Raw genomic sequence first — 17,995 nt, forward strand, 5'->3', positions numbered from 1 at the left:
TTTTAGGTTTTCACTGTTAACCCCACTTTACCTTTCTCCAGTCTGATTTCTGAAAAAAATAGGACAGCTAAAAGCTTTCAAACCTCACAACTCTTCTAGGCACTCTGGTTCCTTACAAAGCAATCAGCTCTCCTGGAGAACACCACATTTAAAATGGAGTAGTCAATCTACTTAATCCACCACACCTAGCCCAAACCACTCATCAGGCCGATTAGTGAGGAGCTACACATTTGGTGCCCAGCTGTTCTGACCTGCACATCACAGCTCTTTCTGCAAACACCTCTCTGTTTTTGTTTTTATGTAATTACGCTGCACAAAGTTTCTATTTATAGCCAACGTTTTCCCTGGCAGATGATTGCCAAGAAGGAAAACAAAGTCCTATTTTCAGAGTAGATTTCCCTCACCTCATTTTCCAAGCAATTCTCCCATACTGACCTGGATCTAACTGGCTTATTTCCATCTGAATACTGTAGGGGGTTTACCAGGAGTTTACTCTTTAAGTTCTTATTAATTCCCATCCCACAGATCTCCTGAGGCCTGTCGTGCGCTTAGGTGAGGCCTGCACTTCCCTCAGGCCTTGGCATCCTCTACTGTTCCTTTGCTGTGAACAGCGAGAGCCTCCTGAATCATCAGCCCTTCTCATGTCTTCGTGCCTGCGTAAATCCCGCTGTAACAGTGCTTGTGAACAACAGTGAAAAACAAAAAAGCCACAAGCTCACCAGAAAAGAGTAAAATCAGAGTTTCATGACTGGTTGTTCTGCTGCTGCCTGCCCACCTATAATTTGTCTCAATGCACTGAAAGACAAACTCTTCCACTCAAGGAAAGCATCCAGAGACATAAACACAATATTTTAAATATTACTAAGTAAGTACACCTTCATTTTAAGGAGAAGTGCCACCTCTGAAACAAAGGAGGCTCACAATTATCCTTGCTTCCACAGTTGTGTTGGGGGGAACAACGACATATTTTTCAAGTAACCAAGCACTTCACTTGAGGTCTGTGTGCATACTCTTACCAAGTCCTGGCAGAAAAAGATACTTACAATAAAACATTCTTATTTTACATGGTACCAATGATGTTTCTAGAAGCATTTTGCTGGCAAGTAACTGCAGTGTTTAACATTAGCAGTAGCTATAACTGTAAACATCGCTTGAGAAGTAATTGCCATCATTTTTACCAGCTTGCTATGGATCTGCAAAGAGTATGAATTAAAGGATTTAAATTGTTTGAAGAATGCTGTTGTTCTGCAGATGACTACCTAAGTAGAGTGGTGCGAATTATTAGGATGCAGATTGCCATGGGAAGTTTCTGAAGCTGTGTAGTACTTGCTGTAGCCTTGCTTCAGAAAGCAGTCATAATTAATGCATCTTTAACATCCACAAATGTGGATATGAATTCCATAATCATATGAAATTTTAAGCAAGTATCATGCATGACTCTTAATGGGAATTTTATGAGCCACTCCTATTACATTTATATTTCTTACAATTTAAGTTACACCCTTGAAAGTTAGTATAGACTCTCTGGATGTAGACTGCTTTATTGGATGGCCTGACTGCTTGCAGTGCCTATTGTGGCATATACTCTAAATAAGCCTCAGATTTTTCAATTTTAGAAAGCAGCAGACAAGAAACTTGCAATTTACCCTTGGGTGAAAGGAAAACAAAGGAGACTCTCTTACCAAGTAGGTACATTTCTGAAATGATCAGCTAAGGCTTTCACTCTGAATAGTGAGAGATAAAGCTATAAGACCGTTGTTCTCTAACACCTTAATCCCTGCTCAGTGTAATAAATCTAGTTACTATGCTACAGAACATGTAAAATAACTATTAGAGAAAATATCCAGTACAGAAGGAGGAGTAGGAAGAAAAAAAAAAGGTTGTAAAGAAAGAGGGAAGATAACCGGATTCACTGAAGGGAGGAAAAAAAAAGATAAAAACCACAAGTTTTTTTTTTCCTAACAAAAAACATCAGAAATTACTCACTTCAGAAACAAGCCTTCTGCCACCAGAAGATACCTTTAGAGCTGCCCCTCTCTGCCACAGCAAACAGACCTTACAACACAGGCACACAAGGAAAAACCTGAACTTGTAGCTGCTGGTGGGAAGATAAAGGGTGTCCTTAGTGACATCAGCTGTGACAGCACAACCAGGTGAACAGCTTCATCTTACTGAAGGGTATTGGTTGTCTGTGACAGTTATCCTCTCTGTCAGGCCAAGCATGTGTGTTGGGGTAGGATCTTTACCTTGGGCAGTGTTATTTTCCCACCCCAACCCTCTCCTTAGCCCTCTGACATAGGAAAAAAGTGTTATTAGACTAATGGGTTACAACATCATGCTCTTCAGAGCACCTCTGCTTGTGGAAATGGGACTTTGCAAGCAGAGCATTTTCCTGCCGTTTTGTAAGTTGGTGTGTTCAAAAGCACTTGAACCAACACCCTTAAATACAGATTTCAAGCAAAAAACATGCATTAGAAGAGGCCAAGTGACAGATTCAGACAGATACACTGAGACACATTTTTTAAAAAAAGGAAAAGCCTAAGAGCTAGCTAGGAAAGCAGGGCTCTTCAAGGCAGTGGCTGGGAGCTATGCAGTGGGGCACGAAGAAAGCCCGAGTGGCAGAGAACTGTGACAGGGCCTGGTGTCCCCCTGACACGCGGGCCTGCAGTGCGCTGTCCCCAACCCTGGGCTCTCCCTTCTGACGACACAAAGCTGGGAGGGGAGGCTGATACCTCAGAGGGCTGTGCTGCCATTCTGAGGGACCTCGACAGGCTGGAGGGCTAGGCCGAGAGGAACCTCATGAAGTTCAACTGCCCCTCTACTCAGCCCTGGTGAGGCCACACCTGGAGTACTGTGACCAGTTCTGGGCTCCCCAGTACAAGAGGGACATGGAGATCCTGGAGCAAGCTCAGAGGAGGTCTACAAAGATGATGAGAGGACTGGAGCACCTGTTGTACGAGGACAGGCTGAGAGAGCTGGGCCTGTTTAGCCTGGAAAAGAGGAGACTGAGGGGAGACCTCATCAATATGTATAAATATCTGAGGGGAGGGTGTTGAGGGGATGGAGTTGGTCTCTTTTCAGTTGTGCCCAGTGACAGGATGAGGCAACGGGCACAAACTGAAGCACAGGAGGTTCTGGCTCTATATGAGAGGGCACTTCTTTACTGTGAGGGTGACAGAGCACTGGAACAGGTTACCCAGAGGTTGTGCAGTCTCCTCTGGAGATATTCAAAACCTGCCTGGATGCCATCCTGCGCAACGTGCTCTAGGTGATCTTGCTCAGCGCGATGATCTTCAGAGGTCCCTTCCAACCCTGCTGATTCTGTGATTCCTATGGGCTCTCAGTGGGATTTTGGGTGTTCAGTGCATTGTGAGGGGAGCCAGCAGCTGCAGGGATCAAGGCAGCTCCAGGCTTTGCCCTGGGGCTATCAGAGGGATGTTTTTGGAGGAAGTCATGAAGTTCCTTTGGGTTTTGGACAGTTAATATGCTTGGCACCAAGCAGTCCAGCCCATACTGCCAGGGCTGTGTGTGAAAATGCCACCCCAAAACGCAGCTGTCCACAAAACATGGAACCCCAGGAGGTGCCACCCACCACAGCATGGTAACCCGTCTGGGTTTGATGGGTGACACTGACATTTTGCCACATCCCCATGGCCACTGTGGGGACACCGCATGCCTCAGCCAGGGGGACAGTGCTGGCCACCATTTTGGGAAGTTTCTGGAGGTTTGAACCTGGAGTCCCAGGCGCTGGCTGACCAAGGAGGGATGAACAGTTTGTGGTTCCACTCCTGCTGCTCTTCTGCAGACCTGGCTGGAGATCTTCACCTTCTGCTTTTGAAATGTAAGTTGTTTTAAAGTTCTCCCTCTTTTCTTTTTCCTGTAAGAAACATTAGTGACGTTGCCTAGATCTGTTTCATTGTGTTAAGATGGGAAGTCATTTAGCAAAGAATTTATGCTTTTTTTTCCCCTCACAGTCCAGAACTAAAGGCATTGCTGTCTCTGCCTCCTTTCTCAGGTGATTCCCCTTGTCAATGTGTTGTTTTGATACTTCAGCCATTCTACCTGCTTCAGTCTGAGTGCCTAAAACTGAGAGGCTTGTAGGTGAGACTGGAAAAATTGACTTAAATAGCAGAAGACCTGAGCTTTTCATGCATGTGCCCTGTGGGTGCTCACATGTGAGAGACCCTTGCGCCTCCCTGTCTCCAACTCCAGCAAATCCCAGCCGGTCCTCCCAGCATCGAGGCTGAGGTGAGGAAAGCTTTCATTTTCAGACAGATTAGTCTTGTCCCTCTTTGTGGCTTTTCTTTCAAGCAAAAATTCTGCTTGGAGAGAAGTGATCACTGGTGATGGTAGGAGAACACTGCTTTGGTAAGAAAAAAGGGCTGAATTCAATAACACACACAATAGAACTCATTTGTGACACTAAGTGGGAAAATGATGCTGTTCAGCTTTGCTCACTCATATGGGCATTGCAAGTATAAAAACGAGTCAAAATACAGATTGATTCTGAAATCAGTTCTTTTTTTTTTTTTTTTTTTTATATCCTTTAAAACCATGGACAGGAATGTACAGCTCCACAAAAACGGAGGCCAAACATACCAAACCAAAACATTTCCTGGAATGCTGCATGACAGTTTTTCTAAGGTTATTTCCTTTGAACCACAGTCAGTTTAAAAGTGGCTTCCATTTGCAGTCAAAATAATAATGGTACACATTGCACACTCCTTGAAACATGATCTTTGTCATAGGCACTATGATTATATTTCTTTTCTTTTTATTCTTACCAGTGAAAAAATAAACACAGTTGAAAATAGACAGCTTTTTCCCCTTTGTCAATGTGTTTAGGCTATGTGGTTAAGTGGTACTCTCCCCAGCTATTTAGATGAAGAAACTTTAAGTTGGAGCATTCATTTTTGTGTTCTAAAAAAAGTTTGTGTATGTGGTGTTACGTATATATTTATATATTATTCACCAGCCCCAAATCCAAGTCCAGTGTTTATTAGTGATTTTATTGACAGCAGAATCAATTTTGCTGGTATTTTAGTTGTCTTATTTCAGTGAATGGTTCAAGACTTTCAGCTGCTAAAAAGGTTTCACAAGACTCATCCTACGCATTAGGAATGCTCAGATTTCATGTCTACATGTTAGGTGCTGTTTCATGTGTATCTACAGATCAGTTTTAATGTAAACATAATTTTATGTGATATGGTGGTCAGTAGAAGAAAGTATGAAATCAAGTATAACTCCAGAATAGAAAACAATCTATTTAAATGAAGCTTGATTGACTCTACTTGGTTAGTGCTCAGTAAAAAGTCTGAAATACTGTATTTGTGACTATTAAAACTAGTTCTGGGAACCAATCACTCCACGTTTATTTTTGGACATCTTAATGTCCTTCTTAGCTAAATGGCGAGGACTGAAAAGCAATTTAACCAATAAATCAGGCACATGAGTTGCAAAGGCAATTCTTCCCTTGCAGTTATTCCAACTATCCAAGCTGGATATTCACAGAGAACAGCAAACCATGTCTCCGTTACCTTCATTCCATTTCTAAGTGCTTTCAGTACGGCCAGTTGCCCAGGATTGCATCTGCAGACGGTGGGAGAGCAGTGCAGGGCACCGCCGGCTGTTCTGTGAGCTAATTAAGGAAGACAAAGTGCTGCGACGCGGATCCTACCCACAAGGATGGAAAGTTGCCCAGCAGCTATAGTACCTCCTTAGAGCACTGGTGTTTGCAGAGTGATGTGTTATTCTCTGAAGCTGCCTACAAATGGTTTTACATTAATGTGGACACAAGACTCCTTAGTGGAGAAACTGAAATGAAACCCCAACTTTGTGGTCAGTCTGTATAGGGTAACAGAGGAGACTTTTTTAAAGGACTATGATTTGTATTTTTTTTCCCAAGTCACCCTTTTATTTCAGTCCTGGGACAGATGCTCACATTTAACTTAGGAAACCTCCTCTACTGTGAAATGTGGTGTTCACTCCTTGCCTGACCAAGGGGTCAAACCTGCAGGATGCGGGCATGCTCTGGTCTCAGCACAGAGCACTGCCGACAAGACTGAGGGGAGGATTGTCTTGCCAGCAAGCAATGTGGGGCTTTGTGTGACACCCAGCAATAGGGTGTCACTGCTGCCTATTCACCAGAAATGCCCATTAGTCAAATGAAACCGAACTGCAAGTTGCATGCTGTCCTTAGTGAGGATAGCTAATGGGAAAGTCCATTCTGAGATGCTACAGACCACCGACAATTTAGAACAGGCTACCAGTTTACATGCATGGCACAATCTGCAAATGTATGTGACCAAACCCTACAGAGCCATTTTGGCATTAACAACATGTGAAAATATTATCATACTAACAGAAAGGTTTCTGGTAGTGATCCCTTACTTAAGCCCCTGTACCCTCTGCAGAGAAGGCAGAGAACATCTCTTGCCTTAGCTTTGCTTCACTGTTTATAATGTTTTAATTTTTTTTTAGTGTTTTACTTGGAAGAAAGTAAGTTTATTAAGATGAAAGAAAGCCTAGATAATCATACACACATACAAAACCTGCTCAGAATAATCCTCACCTGCTGGGGTATCAATTCTCTCTGAGGTCAGAATTTCAAAGAGTTAGTCTCCTGAGCGGCTTTGGAAGAAAAGCTGCCATAGTTAGCTGAGATGAAAATGCAGACAGGCTGACTTTACCTTCACTGTTTCACTATATAAAATAAAGAGAAACAGCATAGAATTTATATTTAAAATATAAACAAAACCAATAATATGAGAAGATCAACGTGGCAGCCCTCTCACACCATCCATGCTTGGATTCTAATGCAAACAGTTGCTGCAGAATAAGATGGAGATTTTTGCTTGTACACATACATAATTTTGGACTGCAAGACCCAGCTCTGTTCTGTAACAGGAACACTTCAGACCAAGGTCAGAACTGAAACTAAATGATCAGAACCAGCTACTTTGCTAAAACCTGATCTATGATGACAACTCTAAGAAGAGTTTGGAAGCAGCTTCACCTATGCAATAATCAAGGAGAACATGCAATGAAGTATAAAAAATGAAGTTAGCTGGAATCAAACTGCTTTAATGCTGTTCAGAAATTATCCTTATGGACAGAGGCATTTCTGCTTGGATTGCTCCAGCTAAATTGTGAGTAACAGCTCAGTTCAAACCATGAGCCAAATCCTCAGAAACCTCCAAAATTCAGCACTTGAAAAGGATTCCAGAATTTGTAAATCACTTACTAAAAAAAAGTGATCTAGTGCAGATGACTAAAATTTCACTTACATGTGAGAGATCTCAGAGAGAAATGAAACTGAGGTAAGCTTCTCAGATGTTGTGTCCTAGCATGACTCAAAATCCATTCCTTCTCTCCTGTGGAAAAAGCTGTGCCATAGCCAGCGAAGCTCCCTACCTATTTTAGACCTTTTGGCATATTAATTATTATTTGCATTTTGTTGTATTCTTGTACTGTTATTTGTATTCTTACTTTCCAAATATTTACACAACTAAGAGCTTATTCCATCCACATCAAAACGAGATGTACTTAAAACAATGTTTGCCATGTAACTCTTTTGATTGTTTTATAAGCTTTGGCATTGTTTGTATTATGTTATTCAATGTAGTGCACGCTAGGGACCTTAACCTTTGGAGACATTTTAGTGTGAATCAGAGGCAGAAAGCTTCACTTCAGATGGTTTTTGGTACTCTGCAGGGATCAGAGACTTCTGGTCCTGCTTGCACTGCTAACCGTCCCAGAACAAGTGCTGACCACTACTCCTACTGCCAAGCCATTCATCCTTCATAGGCAACAACATGCAGGTGGTCGAGGTGTTAATTCATGGGAAAACACCAGAGGACTTGAAACTAAAAAAAAGGATTTATCATGGAGCCTACTGGGAAAAGGGAACCGCTGTCTCTGCCTGACCTGTGGCTGTTCTTTATGTTCACCTTTGGCCACCTGAATATCCAGGTCAGACAAGTGGCAGTACTTTGTATCATATGCACACAAGCAGTGGGAGTTAATGTATGGACAAAGAAACCTGAAGAGGATCGCTGACTTGGTGACTGGAAATGCTGGGAGCTGGTAATCGTGAAGGAAGGGCAGGGAAGCACCCTGCAGCACAGCCTGCACAAATCCTCTCTCGAGGGAAACTTCTCCTGCAAGGGCTACTTAAAGCATGCAAATGGACATGTATAGAATTTTAAAGGTTTTAGGCCTTAAATTTACTTGGTAGCTGTCCCTACTGTCCCAGAAATTAGGCTGTAAATTCTAGTCTTGATTCCAATGATAAAGTAAAATGAACGTGAATAAAGATGCTGAATACTGTAAATTCAGTGACATCTGAAGCTACGAGACAGCACAGAAGTGGGCCTTGCAATGCAAGAGCAATGAAAAAGGACAAGATACCGAGTCACTACAGTGATGTGGTACAGCCCAATGTCAGTGTTAAGGAAAAATAAATACAAATTGCATGTAGGTCTGCTCCTGGCAGTGTTAGAGAATGTATTACTTTTCAAATATATGACTAAAACCTGTAGTACAAATAGAGAATTTCCATGCCACTTACATACATTAGGTCCTATACTTTATTTACATTCTTCAGTCATCAGTAAAAAGCTCTTCATTATACCTATAATTGTCCCCTCATAGAAAAAGAAAAACAAACAAAAACCTGTAGGTTGTTCTGCTGTTTATTTTTATATCAGGGAAAAGTTTCACAAGAACAGCCACATGGGGTCCTGGGAAATCACTCCCCTTTTATACGACTGCTGACTAAAGAGGATGCTGCTAAATCCTTTCAAGGAAATAAGGCCGAGTGCATCCTGTCAGTGTACCATGATCATCCTGTCCCTATTGAAGATGTTGAAAATGGTGCTGTAATAATAACAAATCAAAACATTATTACCTTTGTTCAAGTGAACAATAAAATTACTAACAATTTGGGAATTTCTGCCCCTTTTCCTTTCATCAAGTATTACTAACATGGTTGTTAATAAATTAATGTAAGTTTTTTTTGGCAGTTTCAACAGATAAACCGGTATATGGGTTTTTACTGTTGAGATGAAAGCCCCTTTACACTGCACAGCATGCACTGGGGACGACTGCTTCCTCCCCCACTGCAGGTTTCCCCGGCTCTGGGCTCAGTGTTGGCTTCCCACTGCCAGCGATGCGCTCCGTGACCATATTTCTTACAAGAAACTACCAATCTCTGTGGCCCAATCCACTAACTGCTGTGTAATAAAAATGAAGAACATCTCATGAATAAGTTTACTGCTGTAATAGCTGTGTCATTTTTATCTCATGCGTGAACTTTGTTACTTAAAATACAAAAATCCTGTTTGATAATGGTGATTTGGAGGTGCCATGACTAAAACCTGAAAAGCGAGTGTCCCAGTTGTTTTCATGTGGGTAGACATCAAAACAAAGGGAGCTTGCTGTCATTTTGCAGTAATAACACAGCACAAAAAGAAAAAAGTGTGCATCCCCTTATGTTTTCAGCAAGATAAAGAACTATATTACTCTATGAATTGATCTTTGTTTTTTAAAGCTGAAAAATCTATACTAAATATTTGCTTTTTCCCAATCTGCTTGAAGATGAACATTTTAAATTCATGCCAAGATAACAAATCACTCATATAAACTCATTGGTTTCCCAAGGGAAATACAGTTTACAGGGAAATTGTATTTTATTGAAAGGCAATTGATATTTATGCCCTTTTCAAAAACAGTTTTTATTCTGGGTCTGCTTCTTCAAGCTTTAATTTCATTTGCTGCAGCTAGGACTCTGAAAGAGTTCCTCTTTGGTATTAATTTTCATAACTCCTTTTTAAGAGCTCAAGTAACGTTCAAAATTAGACTGAAGGAATCTGGGGATGGATTGGGAAGAGGAATCCAATTTTTTTTTCCTCCCTACATGAGAAGTAGATATGAATTATCTGATTATCTGGTCGAACATTTTGATTCAGGAGCTAGTACACGCTTGATCATATACATGATATAGTCTCATTCTTTTTTTCTTTTTTTTTTTTTTTTTTTCCAAATTTAAACCAGGTTCTTCAGAGGATTTTGATGAATAACATTAGAATTAGCTACATTTAAGTGGTGCTAAGTTCATTCCTATTGGGGCCCAGTCAATGGTATTCAGCCCCTATAAGAGGATCGATGTGGCAAGCCAAGCACTTGGCCAACAAACCTTGTACTGCATGTAGTGAGGATGTTTGCACACTGATATGAGTCTGATTTTCATATGCAGAATGAGGATAGCTCCATAAATCTATGTAGAAGTCCCTGCATCTTGTGATAGGCTACTAAGCTTCATGACACTAAACTGGACATTGAGTAGGAGAGACTTGGGAGATGACTAATATATCATTAATATATCAGCACTGAGTACAGCAGCTGAGAGCTTGGCTAGGTGACTAGATACCAAAAGCATGTTGAAGCGCTTTCTTCACTGGTATGTTTGTTTACCTAAATGTGATCCTTCAAGAATTAAAACATTTCAGCTTTGGGTAATACGGATGTACTGAAGAGTTTTTCAGTGTCTGATGACATGAGATGTGCCCATACTCACCCACATTTCCTACTTCAAATGTTGGGATTGTTCGACTGCTTTTTAGGGTTATTTTGGACTGTTTTGAAGAAAAAGAAAAAATCAAAACATTGCTCTCATAATTCTGCTCCCCAGCATTACACTGAATAGATGCAGGCTTCATCTGCTCAGTTCAGAGAAAGTTCATCTCCATTTAATTAGCTGTTCTCGCGGTTTACTCGAGTGTAGCACTGTGTGTGTGAATTTTCACACTAGACTACACTTGAACTTCATAGGTCAGATATAATTTTTAATTATGTTACAGGTAAACGACGGAGTTCAGAGCCTCTTTTAGGCAGATTACAGTCTGTTTCCAAGGCTAGGAACAGATGCAATTTTAGGAATAAACTACGTTTCGCACTGATACATCCCCTCTGATCTGCTGAGTTCAATGGGACCATAAGGTTCAGAAGTAAAGCAAAATTTGGCCTACCATTTCAGCTGTTTCAGTGCAACTTTAAGGAATCTTTTGTGCCCTCTACGAAACTAATTGGCAGACCTCAGAGAAAATGTTGTCCCATTCACTGTAAAGTAGGAGGGTCCATGGGGGAAAACAGTTGCATTAGAGAAACACACTTCACATCAAGGCTACCTATTTAGATGTTTGAAAACCTTTTTCTTTTCCTCTGTAAAGCATGACAGTTTCAACAGGATCTGAAATGATACTCTTAACAAATAATACGCTAGTCTGTCATATGGTTAATATTAACGTCTCTCTATTCAAACATGCTGAAAACTGAATAGAACAGTTAACATATAACAGTCACACATCCTTTGCTGAATACAAGATCGCATCTCTAACATGAACTGAAGATATCCTCACCATTTCAGATCTTCATCTGTCATTCAATCAAACATTTTATTGTCTTAAATACATTGCTCTTGGCCTCCTTCTGGGTCTTTTGGGGGTGCTGAGTGAACACATTCTCTCAATAAAGGCATTGCTTATGATATAGTTCTTTCTTCAACAGAAATCTTGCAGTGTGTTTCCAATACATTGCCAAAGGTGAGAGAGCACAGTTTGCTAGGATTTGAGAGCAGGTAGGCCTTACAGTTGGATTGAAAAGATTTAGCATTGAAACAGCTATTTGGGCAGGATTCTGCACTTTGCTGCAGAGAGACCATCTCTTGAAGAAGTTAATGGTGAACAATTATCTAATTGTGAGCACGCTTCACAGATTATTGACTCAGAGCTTTACACAGTAGCCATTTTGTAAATTGCAGGTATCTGTACAGGGCTTTTGGGCAGATGCAAGCTCACTTCGCTCATGTTCTGAGCTGGCAAGATGCAAACAGCTACCAGAAAAGTCACACAAACGTACTGATGTGAAATTGAGCCCCACCTAACACACCTCGTCTTTCAGAGGGTTTATTTGGTGTGGGCTTGGTGCCATGCTGACTGCAGGCAGCTCAGCTCATGCCCAGTGAGATTGTGCCCAGCCACCACATAGTGCAGAAATATGTCATGGAGAAACCGATCCCAGCCTAAAGTCTCATCTTACTGCTACAAGAAAAGCTCTGTAGCTTTGAGGAAGGGAGTCTGAATGAAGCATGCTCCACCCTGGGGCATAAAGCATAGTTTGCCCTCAAATACACTTTTATTGAAAACACACAGCAAAGATTACAGCCATAGAAAGTTTTGTAAACAAGACAATTTCATCAACTTTTATCTTAAAAAAAAAAAAAAACACAAAAAAGCACAAACACACATAAACAAAACAAACAAACAACAACCAAACCAAAATAAAACAAAAGAAACCCAAAATAAGACTTGCTGAATGAAGACCTGTGAATAGGATTTTTTTTAATGCCCTAACTAGGCACAAAATAAATGACATACACCTTCAGCATTTCTTTTTGAAATTTACTTGACAGAGGTTAAAATATTGCTTTATTCTGACTAAACATACAACAGCACTGTGTGATCAATTGTGCTATTTTGGGAAATCTTGAGACTTGTGAACTGGAAAGTCTGGGGCACATCTAATAAATTTAACAATTTGCTGCAAAGGAATATTTTAATACATTCTGTATATACTGTAATTGTTTTAAAATCAATCTTCTGACATTAACCAGGGAAGGCTATTTGGTAATTATTTATTATAGTTCATTTTCTTTTTCTCCACAAATAAGCAGATATTTTAATACTAATAAAAACTGCAATGTGTGGGACACTGAACCCAATTCATGGTGTTATTGGCATATTATGTTACAGTTTACTGGGGAGAAGAGGGACTCAAAAGAAAGCAAATGCAAAAAACGGTTATAATGCAATTGGGATACTGCAACCAGGAAACGACATTTCTTCTCTAAGGCCTTGATCCCTGGCAGGGACTGATTTGGTGGAAACCATCTGCTCATGTATAGCCCCATCAGAATCAGCTGTGTGCATGATCACGGGTCTGCCCATACCGTACCATCTGCAGGACTGGAGCTTTAAAGTTCACAAGCCTAGGCCACAATTAATTAAAGTGACTGAAGAACTGAAAGCGGGAGCAAATTAGGGCAGCATGGACACTTACCGGCTGGCCTTCGATCATACTGGACCTCCCTGATGCATCTCTGAACAACCCATAATAAAAAATAAGGTAAAAAAAATACACACACACTCGGAAGTGCTCCTTGAGAGCTTACAAATGCCTCTGAAGTATAACAATTTAGAAATGTTCAGGGGTTGGTAAGAACAATGGAGTTTACATTCCCGCTCTTACAAAAGAAACCAACCCAACCTGCCGCAGCGCACACTTTTGCACTTTGTTTCTCTTGTTCTTCCTCTTCCTCCACCGAGGCAGCTCTGATAGGCAAAGCTCAGAAGAAGACAGGGCAGCCACGGACTCCTCGCCACTGCATCTCCAGAGGCCCCAATCCCACTCCACGCTTGGCCTGACCCGAAGCTCCTAGACGTTTCCAATGACTTTCTTAAGCTGACTGACATACTCAAGTAAGGTAGAGAGTTTAGCTCAGTTAGGGACTGGTGGTCACTCCACGGTTGGTGCCGAGAAGTAGCTGTTTGTGTGTTTGCTCTCTCGGGATGAACCTGGAGCCAAGAGGAGAGGGGGAGAGGGGACCAGGCCTGTGCTGGGGTTACGGGACCTGCGCCCCTGCCAGCACGCGCTGCAGCACTGCCCTGAAACCAGAAATGAACCTAAGAAAGGTCTTGGCCTTTACTGAAAAAAGGATGCATAGCCGAAGCCTTCTGACAGCCAAACAGGACAGTGTTAAAATGCTCTGTAACTGAAATTGTATGTATAATCCTGCCTAGAAAGCACCTGATGTACGCCTTATCCCTCCTGGAACTTTTCTTTCCCTTAAAAAAATATTTTGTTAAAAAACACTATGATATGAGGGCGATTGACTATTTGGTTTCTTCTAAGTAGATGCTCTTAAATTAATGCATATAAATAATTTGTATTTATTTTCCTCCTTTCCTGTTTAGCAAAGCATCAAATGCACAGATCTCTTGTTTCCCCTCCCACAACCCCCACACAAAGTCACTTGGTCAATACTGAGTCTCTTTGTGTTTCACTTTTTAAGACAAATTGTGCCTCTCGTTCTGACTTGGCCATGGGGCTCATGGGCAGAAACGCTGTGTTTTCACTCACGCTGCTCTCTGCTTCTACACTTGCCAGTTCGTAGTCCTCTGACCTCCTCGCGTCGGTCAGAATCCGAATCTGCTCCTGCACAGTTTCTAGCAATATTTTTACTTCGTGTTGTTCTGCTATAAGACAATTACTGACTGGGGAACTCACATTGACAAGTTCAGCTGAATAGGAGTTTTTGCACCATTTGATGCCTGTTACTTCAGAAACATTTTGCATTTGCATGCAGGCTTCGTCCAAGCCCACAGACGGGATGATGGGAACTGAGTTGGCCCTTGAAGATGAATATCCGACCAAGTCCTTCTGATCCACGTTATTAAAATAAGGGGTTGTTTCTCTTGAAGGCAGTTGCATATTTATTGAAGTATTCTGAGGAGTTTTTAAACCACTGGATGAATACCTGAAAAGAATAATAAAAAGGTTATGTTGCACATTGGGCAGCCAGATGTGACCCAGAGGAATGTTGTATGAGAGTCAGCGAGCTGTGCTGGAAAGATACATGCCTTTTTTTTTTTTTTTTTTTTTTTTCTTCACACTAGGAGCACTTAGTGCTAGTACGGCCCTGGGGAAAACAGCAGGCTCTGGAGACCTGGCTTTTATTGCCTGTGGCAAACCACTGCTTTTCTCTCTGTCCCATTTTCCCCACCAGTACATGAGAATAATGACAATTGCTTTTTAAATGCTTGCATGAGTTACACTGTATTATTATTATCATTACTATTTTTCAAATCAATTTTGAAATCCCATTCCTTCATTCATAACCGGGGAAACGGACTGATGCTTTCTTGAACATCAAAATTCTCAATGTCAAATCACTGTTTCAGGAAAACATGTAAAAAGATGCAGAACAAAAAGAACTTTAAACAAAATCCGGTTGGTCTCTTTATTTGCATGGAACCACATGCGGTCCCCTTCAAACACTCAGAGCATCTAAGTGCATTGTACCTCTGAAAAATGTGCCGTTCTTTTCAATCACCCATACTGCCTATGTTGATATGATTTGGTTTCTTAAGTCTCATCTGGAAATCATTGTGCCCTGGAAAATGTTATTCACCTTTATTTAAAGAAAAATCATTTATCCTCCATTAACACATGTCATAGTATGATTTCTTTTATGGTGAGGCAACTTTGGTGAATTTTCATCGACATTTCCATTTTGCTTCACAGCCACATTCATTAGTCGTATCAGAAAATGTTTTCATTTATAAGAAATACGTAAAAAGCCAGAAATGAAAAGTATGCTAAAGGAAACAATACCAAAAAAAAGATGTTTCCAATTCAGAAGTACGAGTAGAAATCCAGTGCTGTAAGAGTATTTCTACTAGTCATGATTACCAAGAACCATAGACATCACCTCCTCACTGGATCATATTTTATGTATCATCAGTTTTGAGATCATATCACTATTTAGTAGGGCAAGGTAATGATGAAATCTAACATGTTGTATCCTTGGTCAAGGAAAGCAACATCTGGATCTAACATCAGGCAGATGTTTGAATTTGTACATCAAGCATATTTTTCTGAATGTTGCTTAAACCTGCTGGACTTCCCCCAGGGATATCCTATTCACATGTGCCTTGCTTCTTTTGGCATTAGCAGAAAGAGAACTTAGGAACAGGAATTAAAGCGTACAAAACAGCTGCAGTCTGATATTAGCGTACAGTGCTAATTAAGTGGAAGGGTTTCCTTTGGCCCCATCCTCCTGGTAAGCTGTCAGACAGAAAAAAGAGGAGTAAATATCTTCAGGCTCATTTCCAGTAGAGCGCCGCTGACTTGTAATTAGCTCATCTATGGTGGCAGTGTGTTTGTACAACTGCTCAGCACATTAGCCCAGACACGTGCACGCGTGCACTGCTGTGCAGCCGCTGCACTAAAGCTCTGCAGCAGCCTCCCCAGCAGACCATAAACCACAGCTGGGAGCTCTGATAAGGAGGAGGCATTGTGATGCTTGTTGCTATCTGATGGAATGAGATACTGCTTTGGGAAGTGGGACCCAGGGGAATAATGAAGTATGTGGCTTTTGAGGATACGCAACAGTGCTTCTTGTACATGCTATACATGCTTTATGGCCGAACCAGGTGGGACTCAGCTTTTGGTTAATTATGTTTGTTCTCTGCTTAGACACACTTCTAGCCATTTACCAAGGGCCTTTTCAAACAGTTTTTAAGAATCAGTATGAATGAAAAACTGAGCAGCAAAAGTATTCCAGAGGGAGGACAAGTGAAAAAAAAAAAAAAAAAAAAAGGAAACCAAAAAAGTGCAGACCTGTGGGTTGTGCCCATTCTTGTTTCCTTTGCATTTGCTTATTATATAATTGTTCAAACGACTATAGCTGGAGGGATCTCATCAGCTGCGATATTCCCTTTTTTGGTAATTCAGGCCCTAAATATATTCTGGGCTGCACCCTGAAAACAAAGGGAGTGAATTTTTTTAATGAATTTCACATGCAATGGATGTATTTATTATATGGATGATACATGAGCAAAACTAAGAAAAGATGGAATTATCTGAATGGGTTTGGTGAGAAAACAGTAACATTTTGCAGTTCCACAAAAGGGATTCAATTGTTCTTGGTATTTTGAAAACTAATTGGCAGCAACAATAACATGTAACATAATGCCTGGCATATTTCCATAGATTTTTTTGATCAATGCACCAAATTTGTGCCAGAATTATATGTTTTTGTCCTTTGCTCATAGAGCTTTCAAAGGAGGACTGAGGTTGAATTAAAGCATATAGTGTGTAACAAGCGATGTGTTAAACTAGTAGGGATATGACTTCTGAGCCATGTGAGAGCCAGCTTTCGGTTACAAATGGGTCCATGTTTCTACTTGTGACACCAGACTGTTGCTGTTTTCAATAGATTGAGACTTAAGTTTCAATAAGCATTTATAAGTGCAGAACCATAATTACTTTTTTTCCTGTAATTAAACTTTCCCAGAACTATAGTTTCCCTTAAGAAAGATATCTGTATCATTATCTGAAAAAAAAGAACAAAAACATTTTCTGTCTGACTAAATTCAAGCATATGCATGTACTTCAAAGTGCAGCTCTGTCCACCCTTCCTCCAAGCAAAATAAAAAATGCAAACATATATAAATCCGCAACAGTAAATATCGGTTACACAGTTTTCAAGAGTTTGCATCAAAGAATGAAGCTGAAAGAAGTATAATAATAATTATACTGCCCCTTAAAATAGACATTAAAGTGAGACAGAAGGGATCAGAACTTAAAATTCAAAATGGGTTTTACTCAGCACAGCACAAGCAGCTTTGCTGTAAGCCCTGCTGCTGTAGGTGCTCACTGCATACGCCTGATGGCCAAGTCCATTGTGATGAATGGGAGTCATTGCAGCAGCATTAACAGGCTTCAGTTCAGCCTTGTAAGCACATGCACCTGTATGTCTGCCGGTACATATCACACGCTGGGTATCTGTAAACACATTTATACCTGTATAAATACGCATTTGCAGACACAGGACACTACTCCTAGCAGCTAACACCAAGTAATGCAAACAACTGTTACTGAAAGCACGGGCTCAAAATGCTGTCCACCTCCCTGCGTGCACACTGGTGCCACCCTGAGATGCTCATCAGGCTCTGAAAAGCGAGTGCCATGGAGATGGTTTGTTTTCCTTAAGCCCCTCATTTCAAGCAGGTTTTTCTGCTGCTTTGAGTAGCATACTGATAAATTGACTGGTATCAGTTGTATTTGACTTGAACTCTGCAAATGTTAGATTTGCAAATAATGAAAGCTGGTGTTTCCTCACAGCAGCAAAAGGACCACAGCTTCTGCAGGGGCA

General features: G+C 40.9%; 1 protein-coding gene and 2 long non-coding RNA genes across 6 annotated transcripts in view; 1 reads left to right on the forward strand and 2 right to left on the reverse strand.

The window, feature by feature from the left end:
• Positions 1-2,095, reverse strand: part of LOC125184106 (uncharacterized) — a 324,641-nt gene extending 322,546 nt beyond the window's left edge. For both annotated transcript variants that reach the window (XR_010832907.1, XR_010832908.1), the window contains exon 1: positions 1,987-2,095. This is a non-coding gene — a long non-coding RNA (uncharacterized lncRNA). The remainder of the gene's footprint in view (positions 1-1,986) is intronic.
• On the forward strand, positions 401-5,618 carry LOC136791278 (uncharacterized). The gene is made up of 3 exons (XR_010832911.1): positions 401-3,841; positions 4,016-4,248; positions 5,480-5,618. It is a non-coding gene; the product is annotated as an uncharacterized lncRNA (long non-coding RNA).
• The window catches only part of NRG3 (neuregulin 3), a 406,747-nt gene continuing 393,396 nt past the window's right edge, over positions 4,645-17,995 (reverse strand). For all 3 annotated transcript variants that reach the window (XM_067000739.1, XM_067000738.1, XM_067000737.1), the window contains one exon: positions 4,645-14,593. In XM_067000739.1, coding sequence (XP_066856840.1) covers positions 14,086-14,593 — 508 coding nt within the window. In that variant the 3' untranslated portion in view covers positions 4,645-14,085. The remainder of the gene's footprint in view (positions 14,594-17,995) is intronic.

This window comes from Anser cygnoides, chromosome 7 (genome assembly GCF_040182565.1).
Source record: "Anser cygnoides isolate HZ-2024a breed goose chromosome 7, Taihu_goose_T2T_genome, whole genome shotgun sequence".
NCBI classification, from domain to species: domain Eukaryota; kingdom Metazoa; phylum Chordata; class Aves; order Anseriformes; family Anatidae; genus Anser; species Anser cygnoides.